The sequence below is a fragment of the Oryctolagus cuniculus genome, chromosome 15 (genome assembly GCF_964237555.1).
Source record: "Oryctolagus cuniculus chromosome 15, mOryCun1.1, whole genome shotgun sequence".
Lineage (NCBI taxonomy): Eukaryota > Metazoa > Chordata > Mammalia > Lagomorpha > Leporidae > Oryctolagus > Oryctolagus cuniculus.
The window spans coordinates 71,387,852-71,401,815 of record NC_091446.1 but is presented as its reverse complement, the minus strand read 5'-3'; the positions used below and the strand labels follow the sequence as shown (position 1 = coordinate 71,401,815).

The window sequence follows — 13,964 nt, the reverse complement described above, 5'->3', positions numbered from 1 at the left end:
CACAGTGCCAGCCCCCTATATCTTTTCAAACTTTCTGGTTTGGGAATAATACCTAACTAGAAGGAAGGTGGGAGAAAGGCAGGTGAGAAATGAAGACAGGGCCAGCTCTCCCTAGACAGCAGAGGAGGGAGAAGAAGTTTGTGAATACCCTCAAATCACAAGCCATAGGGCCAGCACTGTGACATAGCCAGTAAAGCTGCCATCTGTGACCCAGGCACCCTATATGTGTGCCGGTTCAAGTCCCAGCTGCTCCACTTCTGATCCAGCTCCCTACAAATGCACCTGAGAAAGCAGTGGAAGATGGTCCAAGTGCTTGGGCCCCTGTACCCACATGGGAGACCTGGATGAAGCTCCTGGCTCCTGGCCTCAGGGCAGTGCTGTCCCAGCAGTTGAAGCCATTTAGGGAGTGAACCATCGGATGAAACATGGAAGATCTCTCTCTCTCTCTCTCTCTCTCTCTGTAATTCTTTTTTTGTTTTTTAGATTTATTTTATTTATTTGAAAGACAGAGTTACAGAGAGAGGTAGAGACAGAGAGAGAGGTCTTCCATCCGCTGGTTAACTCCCCAGATGGCCACAATGGTCGGATCTGCACCGATCCTAAGCCAGGAACCAGGAGCTTCTTCTGGGTCTCCCACATGGGTCCAGGAGCCCAAGGACTTGGGCCATCTTCTACTGCTATCCCAGACCATAGCAAAGAGCTGGATCAGAAGAGGAGCAGCCGGGACTAGAACCAGCATCCATATGGGATGCCAACGCTGCAGGCCAGGGCTTTAACCCGCTGTGCCACAGTGTCGGCCCCAATTTTCAAATAAACAAAATAATTTTTTTTTTACATCACAATCTGGGGCTGGCGCTGTGGTGTAGCGGGTAAAGCTGCCCTCTGCAGTGCTGAAATCCCATATGGGCACCGGTTCAAGACCCAGCTGCTCTACTTCCAATCCAGCTTTTTGCTATGGCCTGGGAAAGCAGTAGAAGATGGCCCAAGTCCTTGGGCCCCTGCACCCACCTGGGAGACCTGGAAGAAGCTCCTGGCTCCTGGCTTCGGATTGGCACAGCTCTGGCTGTTGTGGCCAACTGGAGAGTAAACCAGCAGATGGAAGACCTCTCTCTCTCTCTCTCTCTCTCTCTCTGCCCCTCCTTCTCTCTGTGTGTAACTCTTTTAAATAAATAAATAAATTTTTTTTTAAAAAATCACAATCCAAGCAAACTCAGACAGTCCCCCATCACCTAGGGGTGAACTGATTCTTCCAAAGGTTACCTGTAGTTAGGGATGATCCACCATTTCTGGATCCTTGCTCAGGGCAGTGGTTACTGAATGATAATAGAGGGACGGAGGACAGGAGAGGAGAGGAATCAGACCTCAGTGCTGGCCTGAGGTGGGGACAGGTGGAAGGTGGAGTGGCTCCCAGTGACCCCTCAACCTTCAGCGTGGCCAATAACGGGCCGTCACCCAAGCAACTCGCCAACCAAACCCTTCGGGAGCACAAATGTGTGTGAGGGCCCTCCTGCCCTTAATCAGTGCTGTTCTGCAGCCCTGCCATTGGAGCTGGGGGTGACCCCGTGCCACCGTGGTTACAAAAGGCTGCAAGCCCTGGTCCGCAGGTCACCAGGCCACATTTAAGCTGTTTGAGTTCTTCCATTACAAGTTCTTAAGCTGGGGTTCCATGACTCTTTAAGTGTGTAAAACTGAAGGCAAACACTGGTGGTATTTACACATGCACATCTGGAGGAAAAGAGGCGTACAACTTTCTTCAGAGTCTCAGAGGAAGCCTCAACCCCAAAATGGTTAAGATTATTCTCACAACTCTCAAGCTACGAGAGACATCTGAACCCACTACACTCCATCTACCTCCTACCCCTTAATACAGACTGGGACACTGAGGCCCATAGGGGAGATACGACAAGCCCCAAACAGCCGGGACACAGCCCAGACTGGAATCCTACTGTTGTTTGCTCCAGCCACACTGCACGGTGCCTCTGACTCACCGGACAGGCGTAGCAAGCGACGGAGGCGGGCCCGGGCCCGGGAGGTGGTCGTAGAGTCTGGCTTCCTGCTCGTGGCTCTGGCCTAGCTCCTGGAACATGGAACTGAGGCCAGCGACCATGCCCTTCTGGATGGCACGGAGCGAGTGGCGTCGGTACTCGTCCCGGGCACGCTGGGCTCGGCGGCTCCTCTCTTCATCTGCCGCCTTGGACCTGCGCACTGGAAAAGCAGAGACAGCGCCACCACTCAGACCCACCACCCAGACTGTGCACTGCACAACCTGGACTAGGGGCAGTCCAGGAGCCCCAGACTCACCCAGAGACCCAGGATTCACATGGGCCACATGGGGGCCCAGAGCCCAGGATGGCAGGCAGGCAGGCCCAGCCCTCATGGCATCCCAAGGCAAACCCGTCCATCTCTGGTGGGGCTAGACATTCTCAGCAGTTTCAGATTGTCTAGCTGTTCCTGTAGTCGCATTCCAGAATGACCCAGCAACCTCTGGATGGAAATCTCCATCTCCACACGTTCTTCTTCCTGGGAATGCCATCCTCAGAGCAGCTTCTCAAAGTCTCGCTCATTCACCAGGCTCAGCTGCACCTGTCAAGGTAGTCAGCTTCTCCAAACACCACCACTGACCACCCACACTGACCACCGGCTACCCACGCTGACCACCATGCTAACCACCCATGCTGATATCCACGCTGGCCACCATGCTGATCATCCATGCTGACCACCACACTGACCACCATGCAGACCACTATGCAGACCACCACACTGATCATCCATGCTGACCACTCATGCTGACGGTGCCCTTTCTCTCCCCAGGCAGTCCCTGGGCTCTCCTCCCTGTGCTTCACAATATCTAATTACAGACACTTTGCCCAGCTGCCCACCAGAGCCCATCACCATTCCTGCTCCACAGGTGAGGATGCCCAGGCCCTGGGACATTAAAGTCACTTGCCCAAAGCCAAAGAGCTAAGGAGGAGCAGGCCCAGGGTTGCAGCCCTGCTATGCCTGATTCCAGAAACCAAGCAGCAGGCCCAGGGTTGCAACCCCACCATCCCTGACTCCAGAACCCAAGCGGCTTCTTCCCACCACACGGCCTCACCTCGTAGCTTCCCTTGATTTAAATCCCATGAATCTGACCCCAGAGCATGCAACCTCCTCACGTCCCTCCTCTGGAAACGGAGGCTCCAGGCAGGTCAGCTACTTGCCCACATGCATCAGCGGCCACGCGGGGCCAGGAAGCACACTTTCTGCTATCACAGAATAAGCTGCTGGGAACACTGGGGTCCCCATTCTTGTGACCTTTCCTTTATGGCTTCCTGTGACCTTGAGCAAGGGCAAATGAGCATGTTGGAGGGGAGGGAAGAGGATTGTTGTGGGAAAAACTCAGTCACTCCACAGGTGACAGGGCTCCGAGACACCTCCTCTGTGGCCTGTCCTGTTTTTCTGCTTCCCAAGTCCATTGCGACTTGAGTGTCCCTGAAAAGACACCTGGGTGTTGCTGCTTCAAATTCTCTATGGGAAGCCTGGGACTGGGAAAATGCAAGAGCAGGAACAAGCCCTGCCAAAGAGAGTCGAGGTCTTTGGTGAACACAAATTACTTCGTAGGAATCTGACTGCACCTTGCAACGCCTGTATCTGCCTGTAAAACCCAATCCTTTTAGAGAGAGCTCTCGAAGATGGCCTTGCTCTTCTAAACATGCCAGAAACTCCCAGAAAGACTCATACACACAAAACCCCACCCAAACTCCACCCCGGGTGTACGCTCAATTAGGGCACCACTGCCTCCCCCGTAAAGGGGGCTGCTACACGGGGGAGCAGTTCTCCGTGCTTTTTGGCTTCTTGCCCTTGCTGTCCTCCTCTGGCCTCTCCCCATGCTCTCTCCTCGTAGGCCACTCTCTGGCCCACTCAAGGCAGGGATCTCTCTGTGTGGGTGGCCCACACTAAGTGTGCATCCACTCTCTCACTTTTAAATAAAACCTGGCTGGCGCCACGGCTCAATAGGCTAATCCTCTGCCTTGCAGCGCCGGCACACCGGGTTCTAGTCCCTATCGGGGCACTGGATTCTGTCCCGGTTGCCCCTCTTCCAGGCCAGCTCTCTGCTGTGGCCAGGGAGTGCAGTGGAGGATGGCCCAAGTGCTTGGGCCCTGTACCCCATGAGAGACCAGGAAAAGCACCTGGCTCCTGGCTTCGGATCAGCGCGGTGCACCGGCCGCAGCGGCCATTGGAGGGTGAACCAATGGCAAAGGAAGACCTTTTTCTCTGTCTCTCTCTCTCTCTCTCTCACTGTCCACTCTGCCTGTCAAAAAAAAATAAAATAAAATAAAAAAATAAATCCTGTTCTCACCTGTGTGCCCTACTTAGGCCTCTGCTTCAAATTCCTTCCTCTGCAGGGACAAGAACCTGGAATAAATACTGAGACATAGTCCTGTAACATAGCTCCACCTGGTGAAGAAGGAGGGAAGATCATTTAAAAGGAGGCTGATAAAGTGTTGTCAGTGTCAGGCCTTTGGTCTGGTAGTTAAGACACGGGTGAGGACCCCTCTGTCTCCTATCAGAGTACCTGAATTTGAGTCCCAGCTCTGCTTCCGATTCCAGTTTCCTGTTATTGCACACCCTGGGAAGCAGCAGGTGCTGGCTCAAGTAGTTGGGTTCCTGCCATACACCTGGAAGACCTAGTTTGAGTTCCTGGCTCCTGGCTTCAGCCTGACTCAGCCCCAGCCATTACCAGCATTTAAGGAGAGAACCAGCTGTTGGGAGAGCTCTCTCCACATGTATCTGTAAATATTTGCCTCTCAAATAATAAATAAATACTTTTTAAAGATTTATTTATTTATTTGAAAGACAGAGTTACAGGTTACAGAGAGTGAGAGGTCTTCCATCTGCTAGTTCACTCCCCAGATGGCCTCAATGGCCGGAGTTGTACCGATTCGAAGCCAGGAGCCAGGAGCTTCCTCCAGGTCTCTCATGGAGGGTGCAGGGGTCCAAGGACTTAGGCCATCATCTACTGCTTTCCCAGGCCATAGCAGAGAGCTGGATTGGAAATGGAGCAGCCAGGACTTGAAATGGCACCCGTATGGGATGTACTGCAGGTAGCGGCTTTACCTGCTATGCCACAACACCAGACCCCAATATATACATTTTTAATTGTTAAAAAAAATAAGGGGGCCGGCACCATGGTACAGTGGGTTTACACCCTGGGCTGAAGCGCCAGCATCCCATATGGATGCAGGTTCTAACACCAGCTGCTCCACTTCCAATCCAGCTCTCTGCTATGGCCTGGGATAGAAGTAGAAGATGGCCCAAGTCCTTGGACCCCTGCACCCACATGGGAAGCCCGGAAGAAGCTCCTGGCTTCTGGCTTCGGATTGCACAGCTCCAGCAGTTGTGGTCATTTGGAGAGTGAACCAGCAGATGGAAGACCTCTCTCTCTCTCTCTCTCTGTCTCTCTCTCTGCCTCTCCTTCTCTCTCTGTGTAACTCTGACTTTCAAAAAATAAAAATAAAAAAATAAGGTGTTTTCAGTTTTAGAGGCAGCAGCACTCACACTCTGCTAGGGAGCTGGGAGCCATCATAAGACAGAGAAGATCCAGTCTGGGGAGATCAATAGTTTTCCATAAAAAGAAGGACGAGGAGGCCAATCCAGGGGGGAAAAAAAAAAGGTTTGGGTGATCAGTTGGCTCAGCTGTAGATTTCAGACACTAAGAATGCCACAACACCTGCCTGGCACTGTAAGAGGCTCAACTCCATTCAGCACCTATGAGATAAGCTTTGCAGTCACTGGATTGCCAATTAGAAGCTTGTGCTCAGGGCCAGTGTTGTGGTACAGCAGGTAAGGATGCCCCTGCAGCACTGGCATCCCAATGTGGGTGCCAGTTCGAGTCCTGGCTGCTCCACTTCCCATCCAGCTCCCTACTAAGGCGCTTGGGAAAGCAGAGGAAAATTGCCCAAGTCCCTGGGCCCCTGCACCCACACAGGAGACCCAGAAGAGCCTTCTGGCTCCTGGCTTCGGCCCGGCCCAGCCCCAGCTGTTACAGCCATTTGGGGAGTGAACCAGCAGATAGAAGACATCTCTCTCTTCCTTTCTTTCTGTTAACTTTGCTTTTCAAATAAATAAAATAAATCTTGGGGAAAAAAAGCCAGCTTGTGTGCTACAGGGAGTTTACAGGGTCTGAAAGACAATGGCCTTCAGTGACAGACAGGCAAGTTGCAGGAGGCAGTTACACCCAGAATGGGAAGGCAGGGAAGGCAGGTTTGTGGCATTCAGGTAGGTGAGGCCCAGCACTGACACTAAACCCACCCACTCTCCTAAAGCCCAGCTCTCATCTTGCCACTCTCTTCCTCAAACGCCTTGCAAGGCCCCCACTGCACACAGGATAAAGGGTAAATCCCTTAGCCTGGCAGTGCCCCGCCCACTCCCCTTGCTTTCCCAGCCCAGCACCCTCCGCTTGGGCTCCACCACGCACCCAGAACGCTGCAGATTGCCTCTGTGCAGCTGTGCGCACCTGCTCACACCAGCCCTCAGCCCGCTCAGAAACACAGGAGGTGGAGCTGCGGGCACTCAGAGAGGAAGCTACCAGGGCTTCAGGCAAAAGCAGGTTCTCCATCCCCGTCTTGGAAAGTCGGCCCTGCCTCCCAGGCTGAATGATGGGAAAGAGACAAATACGGAAGCACACGGACGCAGGGTCAAGGGGAAGCTCCATAACAGCTTTCCTTAACAGCGTCCTGAGTGCCTCTGGGCCTGGGTTTCCACCTGTGTCGTAATGAGTATGATGCGAATGCCTGCATTCCGAGCTCTTATGAAGATTAAATAAGGCAGGAAAATGCTCAAAACTATGAAGTGCTTTAGAAAAGCAATGACTTTTTAAAAAAATTATTTATTTTGTTTGAAAGCCAGAGTTACAGAGAGAGAAAGAAAGAGAGAGAGAAAGAGAGAGAGAGAAAGAGAGAAAGAGAGAGAGAGAGAAAGAGAGAAAGAAAGAGAGAAAGAAAGAGAGAAAGAAAGAGAGAAAGAAAGAGAGAAAGAAAGAGAGAAAGAAAGAAAGAAAGAAAGAAAGAAAGAAAGAAAGAAAGAAAGAAAGAAAGAAAGAAAGAAAGAAAGAGAGAGAGATCTTCTATCCACTGATTCACTCCCCAAATGGCCGCAATAGCCAAGACTGGAGCCAGGAACCAGGAGCTTCATCCAGGCCTCCTACATGGGTATAGGGGCCTAAGGACTTGCGCCATTGTCCACTGCTTTCCCAGGCACGTTTTTCAGGGAGTTAAATCAGAAATAGAGTACCCCATATTGGATACTGGTATCGCAGGCAGCAGCTTAACTTGCTGTGCCACAATACTGGCCCCAACAACTTTTTTTCAAAAAGATTGATTTATTTGAAAGAGTGACGGAGAGAAAAAGACAGAAAGTTCTTTCTTCTGCTGGCTCACGTCCCAGATGGCCACAACAGCCAGGGCTGGCTGGGCCACACTAAAGCCAGGAGCCGGGAGCTCCATCCTGGCCTCCCACGTGGGTGGCAGAAGCCCAAGTATTTGGGCCATCTTTTGTTGCCTTCTCAGGAGCACTAGCAAGGAGCCAGATCAGAAGCAGAGCAGTGGGGACCAGAAGCAGAGCAGTGGGGACTAGAACCAGTGCTCCAATATGTAATGCGGGAGCCCCAAGCAGCAGACGACTTCTTGTGTCACAACACCCAGCCCAGTAACATATTCTTTGATCAGGCATCTCACTCTGACTCTCCCAGGCTTCCAAAGCCCAAGTCTGGAGCCAGGCAGCCCTTGCTCAGAGCCCAGCCCCATTCAACATCATGTGATGCTGGGCAAGATACTTAACCACCCTGGGTCTCGGTTTCCTCAAAGTAAAATGGAGATAAGAATAGACCCAAGGCCAGTGTTGTGGCACAGCAGGTTAAGCCACCACCTGAATGCCCATATCCCATATGAGTGCCAGTTTGAGTCCCAGCTGCTTCACTTCTGATCCAGCTCCCTGCTAATGAGCCCAGGAAAGCAGCAGAAGATGGCCCAGGTACTTGGGCCCCTGCCAACCATGTAGGAGACCTGGACAGAATTCCAGGCTCCTGGCTTCAGCCTGGCCCAGCCCTGGCCATTATGGCCATTTGAGGAGTGAACCAGCAGATAGAAAACCTCTGTCTGTCTCTCTCTCTCTCTCTGTCTCTGTGTGTGTGTGTGTGTGTGTGTCTCTCTCTCAACTCTGCCTTTCAAATAAATAAATAAATCATTAATTAAAAAATCAGTCCCTACCTGAAAATGTTGTTATGATGATTAGAACAGCTAATAATACACAGTGCTCAGAACAATGCCAAGTTCATATCGAGGACCCTGTTAAGTGCTAGCTCGTATTTTCATTTCCATAAGCCCTGGTATCACACTCTAAAATTAACTGTCAGCAATCCTTGGCCAGCCCAGAAGGGGGCACCCTTGTTGGTCAATCTCAGGGAAACTGCTCCCAACAGTTGACAAGCAGCTTCCACTAAATTATGCTTAAAAACCAAAATCCTAAAAGAATGCTTTGGTTCCTTCTCCTGAACTCTTGCCCAGGAGTGGATCTGAACTGTAGCCCATGAATTTGCCACAGAAACTCTACCAGAACTCATGGAAGTTGTTTTTTTTTTTTTTTTAACTCTAACCCAGTGAAAACAGCTAAAACAAATGTTCAGAGCGACCACAAGCAGCTGGGCCCTGAGCTAGGAGGGAGAGAACCGTCTCCTGTGCTTACTGCAGAGGTGAGGGCCCAGACCCAGGCACTCTGCTTCCTCCCCCTGCAGCCAGATCCACCGTCACCCAGGTGCTGAGCCCAAACAGGACTCTCGTGGGCCCATCCAGGAGCCTCACTGCACAAAGAACAGAATGAGCCCAAGAGGCCTTTCCTGCTTCTGAGGGGGGTCCCACGGTCTCCTCTGCTGCAGGGAGAACGCGTCTTGCCTCCTAGGGTTCTGTAAGCACTACTGAGACAGACGAAAAGAGAAGAAAGGCTGAATTCAGAGACAATCAAAACATCAGGGGTGGGTAACTGGCCTGGCAGTGAAGACAGATGAATTCGGTATGGAGTGTCTGGGCTGGCGGTCAGGCTCCACTCCTGATTCCAGCTTGCTGCTAACGCACACCCTGGGAGGTAGCAGGTGAGGGCTCAAGGGGTTGGGTCCCGTTACCCACGTGGGAGACTTGGATTGAGTTATCAGCTCCCAGCTTCAAGCTGGTCCAGCCCTGGCTGTTGTGGGCATTTGGGGAACAAACCAGCACACAGATAGGAGCTCTCTCTCTCTCTCTCTCTCTCTCTCTCTCTCTCTCTCTCCCCTCTCACCCCACTTCAGTGTGACTGGTAGAAGGGACTGAGAGGCAGGGCTGAAGAAGCAGAAAAGGTCACTTAGGAGACCAACAAATACTGTCCCATGTGTTCTAATGCCTTACCAAAAGGCCACTGAAAGCTACTGGAAGGTCTTAAATGGGAGCAGGATGCTACAAGGGGTCTTCAGAAAGTTCATGGAAATGCATACCAGTACAACCCTAAAAACTATGCACGGACTTTAAAAATTTTTGCACCAAAACAAACTTGTCTTTTAATTCCATGTGTCCACAAACCCTATGAAGTCCCCTCATATTTGCACTTTTTTACAAGGATTTTTATTTATTTACAGGTAGAGTTACAGACAGTGAGAGGGAGAGACAGAGAGAAAGGTCTTCCTTCCGTTGATTCACTCTCCAAATGGCCACAAAAGCCATAACTGCACCGATCCGAAGCCAGGGCCAGGTGCCTCTTCCTGGTCTACCATGTGGGTGCAGGGGCCCAAGCACTTGGGCCATCTTCTACTGCTATCCCAGGCCATAGCAGAGAGCTGGACTAGAAGAGGAGCAACCAGGACTAGAACCGGCGCCCATATGGGACGCCAGCGCCACAGGTGGAGGATCAACCTAGTGTGCCACGGGCACCAGCCCCGTATTTGCACTTTTAAGAGACAGATTACTGTACAAGGTTGGGGATGATGGCAGCAAGAACGACAACTTCGAAAACAGAAATTCAGGCAAAGAGCAAAGGGGACCTAAGTTAAGAGACAGTCAGAAAGAGAAAAAGGAAAAAGGGGTGCACACTCAGAGCAAGTTAAGGAGGTTGGGGTGCAGGCATCTGCTGGAGATGCCCACACTCCATATTGGAGTGCCTGGTTCAAGTCCTATCTCCTCTGCTTCCCATCCAACTTCCTACTAATGCACCCTGGGAGGCAGAAGGTGATGGCTCAAGTAGTTGGGTCCCTGCCACTCACGTGGGAGACAGATCGGCTTCTGGAATCCTGGCTTAGGGACTGACCCACCGCTGAGTATCGTGAGCATTTAAAGAGTGAATCAGCAAATGGGAGACTCTCTAACCCACCATCTTTTAAATAACATGAAAATAAATAAAAATTTTAATAGGAGGTAGAATCCTTGCAACTTGCTAACTTTCTGAATTGGTAGCAAACAAGAGGGAGGCACTGGAATAACAGCAAAATTCCTGCCTTTGACAGCAAGCAATGAAGCAGATAGGGGGGAAAAGGAGGATTGAGTTTGGGGCATTTGAGGTGGAGGTGACCATGGGAGTCCAGGAGGAGAGGCCCAGGAGTACCTGCTCCGCGTGGTTCCCTTGGCCCTGGGCTATCCCCTCCTGCACGCTCTGCAGTGTGCTGTGCTGCTCACTGTGACGCAGGGAAGGCTAGGTGTCTTCAATGCATTTTCAACTTCTGATATGCTTATCAGGATGTCCCCCACCATAAGTCTACAAGTACCTGTCACTGTGTCCAAGAGAAACCATACAATCTCCCAACCGTCAGTGTATCATGTCATCCTTTGGTTTTCCTTCCAGCCCCAAATCCTGCTCTGCCTCACCTCACTTTCAGGCCACACAGCATCACCACAAACCCTTTCAGGTTCAGCCTGTCCCAAGTCTGCACCGTATTTTTAATGCTTATTTTTATTTATTTTCATCTATTTGAAAAGCAGAGAGAGAGGAAGAGCGATCTTAATGCCCACAACAGCAAGGGCTAGGCCAGGCTGAAGCCAGGAAGGACCCTGGACTCCATCTAATTCTCCCATGTGGGTAGCAGGAGCCTAAGTACGTGAACTATAATCTGCTGCCCCTAGGATGTGCATTAACAGGAGGCTGGATCAGAAGCAGAAACGCTGGGACTTGAACCTGCACTCTGATACGGAATTGTGGGCATCCCAGGGGATGTCTTAACCTACTGCATCACAATGCCTGCCCCAAGAGCACTTCAGAATCACTGATACTCAGGAGCCAGCTTTGTAGCACAGCGGGTTAAGCTGCTACCTGCACCACTGGCATCGCACATGAGTGCTGGTTGGAGTCCCGGCTCCTCTACTTCCAGTCCAGCTCCCTGTTAATGTGCCTGAGAAAGTGGCAGAAGATGCCCCCAAGAGTTTGGGCCTTTGCCACCCACATGGGAGACCAGGATGGAGTTCGAGGCTCTTGGCTTAAGCCTGGCCCCGCGAGAGCCATTGAGGCCATTTGCGGAGTGAACCAGTAGATGAAAGATCTCTCTCTTTCTGCCTCTCCCTCTCTAACTCTTTCAAATAAATAAATAAACCTTTTCTAAAAATAATAACCGCTGATTTCAACTCAGACTCCAGAACACGTGCCTTTCTAAGAGTGATGGAAACATAACCGAGATTACTAGACCCCGCCCTGGGCCTGGGCACACATTTCTCATGCAGCCTTGTCACAGCCTGGCTGGGAGTGAGATAACTGCCTGCAGATGGTTGGTCAGGGGCCACAGCCAAATCACACGATTCAAGGATCCAGGGGTGAACACAAGTCCTGCTAACAGCTCAAAGACCCTGCTTGCGTTTCTGACCAAAGAACTACAGCAACAATAGATGTCCAAGTTTCATAAATAATATCCTCTGTGAAGACACGTTGCCTCACATCGGAATCTCAGGGCATGCTGACAGGTTCACAGGTGGAAAATTACTAGATACGTTTCTGTTCTCAAAATAGTCAGAGCTTCTCAGAAGCCAGAGCTCTGCGGATTCCACTAAGCAGCTAACTCTGTATTGAAGTGATGGGAAAAGGGATAGTTCCTTTTTTTCTAACTTGGAGAATTTAATTTGGGGGTTTTATCAGAAACTTCTGCTCCTCGCTAGATGAATGGCCCCCTATATCTTTCATATTAAATTAACTGAGGGCAGAATGCCTTTGTTGGATGTGAATGACCGGCTCCAGAGTGTAGCTCATCATTTTTAAGTACAAAATGCAGACCTCAAATCAGGGAGCCTGAGTTATCACATCTATTGTCTATTTTTCAGAGAGTTTTTTTTTTCCATCCTCAGTTGCCACACAGGACATTAATTAGCAACCAGGAGGCTCCTGGGCAAGGTGCTCTCCCATTCTCTGTCCCTAATGGAACTGGCCCCAGGAGCACAGACCTGGACAACTCAGAGAGCACTTTGGCTTCCATTTCTCTCTCCCAACCAGGCTCAGGTCAGCATGACTAATCCCATTTTACCAATGAAGACACTGAGCAAGAACTCACACAAGGTAACACTCACAAGCTGCAGTGCTAGGACAGGCCTCCCAGTCCAGTGCCCCTTCCCCCACACTGCAATAGCCACACGTGACTTCACTTGGCAACAATTCACTCTTTTCCTATATAAACCTGTCTACAGCCAAACCACCCTGAACGTGCCTGATCTCGTCCAATATAAACCTCTGCCCTGCCTGCTGTTTCCCCTGCCTCTTCCTCCATTCTGAACTGAAATGAGTGAACTGTTCTTTAGCATTTGCACATCTTGTCTTTCTGGCCTCCCTTTTCATCATCGCCCAGCATGATCCCCAGGCTGTGGCCACGCTGTGACGTGTGCGCGACCCATGCCCACGGTGGCCGTGCTTCGTTCAGTGCTGTTCCCTCTGCTATGGCACCCTTCTCCACCTTCTTCACCGACCCATTTGTCACAAACCAAAAGCTTTTCCAAATGCTCTCCCTTGTCCAGAGGAATTCTCTCTCTCTCTTCCTTATAGTTCAGAAAAACCACTACTGGGTTGTGACAACTTGTGCACAGCAGCCTCTATTCAGACCTGTGTCTCAACGCCTCCCCTGGAAGCCCCCTGGGACAGCCCACAGTGTGTGCTGCTTCCCCCACCCCACCCCAACAAAGCCCTTCTTCTGTGTGTCTGTTTTCTGCTCCGTTTGCTGAGTTCCTCTAAAATAAGGGCCATGGTTTCTCATCTCTGGATCCCCAGGGCTTAGCACAGAGCAGGAAGTCATTGGCGACTCTCAGTAAGTGCAACATTTTGTTAAATATCAGCTATCTCCCCAGCGGGCATGTAAGCCCCGAGAGGGTGGAACCCCTACTCTCCCGGCCCAGGACCTTGCACATGGTGAGCCTGGGGGCAAGGCTTGCAGGGTGAGTGACCCGAATGACGCTGAGTGTAGGTGCGCAGGGACACTGGGAAGCAAGCCGTACTCACACTGCTCTTCCCACTCGCGCTCCTCCTTCTCGCTGGGGTGGCAATGCAGCTGGGCCTGCTTCAGGGTCCAGTAGAGCTCCTTCGCCCTCTGCTCTTCCTGGAGGCGAATCTGCTCTTCTCCTCGCTTCCTCTCCTCTTCCTCCTTCCTCTAAAATACCATGGAGACAGAATCCCGTTAGGTGACCCTAACACACCACAGAGTGGACGTGCCTCTGATTCTGCAGCAGGATAGGGCTGGGCTGTCGGGTCTCAGTCACTACACATGTGAAATGGCAACGGTTGCTCCTTTAAAAAAAAAAAAAAAAAAAAAAAAAAAAAAAAAAAAAAAAAAGCCTGGGTAGGGATCAAATGGGTTGACATGTGTGGAATGAGTTACAGATATTAAAGCTTCCTGAGCTATGCTTGAGAAAGAGAGAGTATAGGTACAGGGAGCGCACCTAGTCTTCCTGGAGGCCACGAAGCAGGATGTGGTCTTGTCTTTACCCTCAGTCTGGACAAGACACAAG

The 13,964-nt window shown here is 51.0% G+C and overlaps 1 protein-coding gene across 3 annotated transcripts in view; it reads right to left on the bottom strand.

The window, feature by feature from the left end:
* SH2D4B (SH2 domain containing 4B) overlaps window positions 1-13,964 on the bottom strand; it is a 114,082-nt gene that overhangs the window by 36,684 nt on the left and 63,434 nt on the right. For all 3 annotated transcript variants that reach the window (XM_051833051.2, XM_070057949.1, XM_070057948.1), the window contains 2 exons: window positions 13,459-13,606; window positions 1,989-2,205 (listed from right to left, as the gene is read on the bottom strand). In XM_051833051.2, the coding sequence (XP_051689011.1) occupies window positions 1,989-2,205; window positions 13,459-13,606 (365 nt within the window). The remainder of the gene's footprint in view (window positions 1-1,988; window positions 2,206-13,458; window positions 13,607-13,964) is intronic.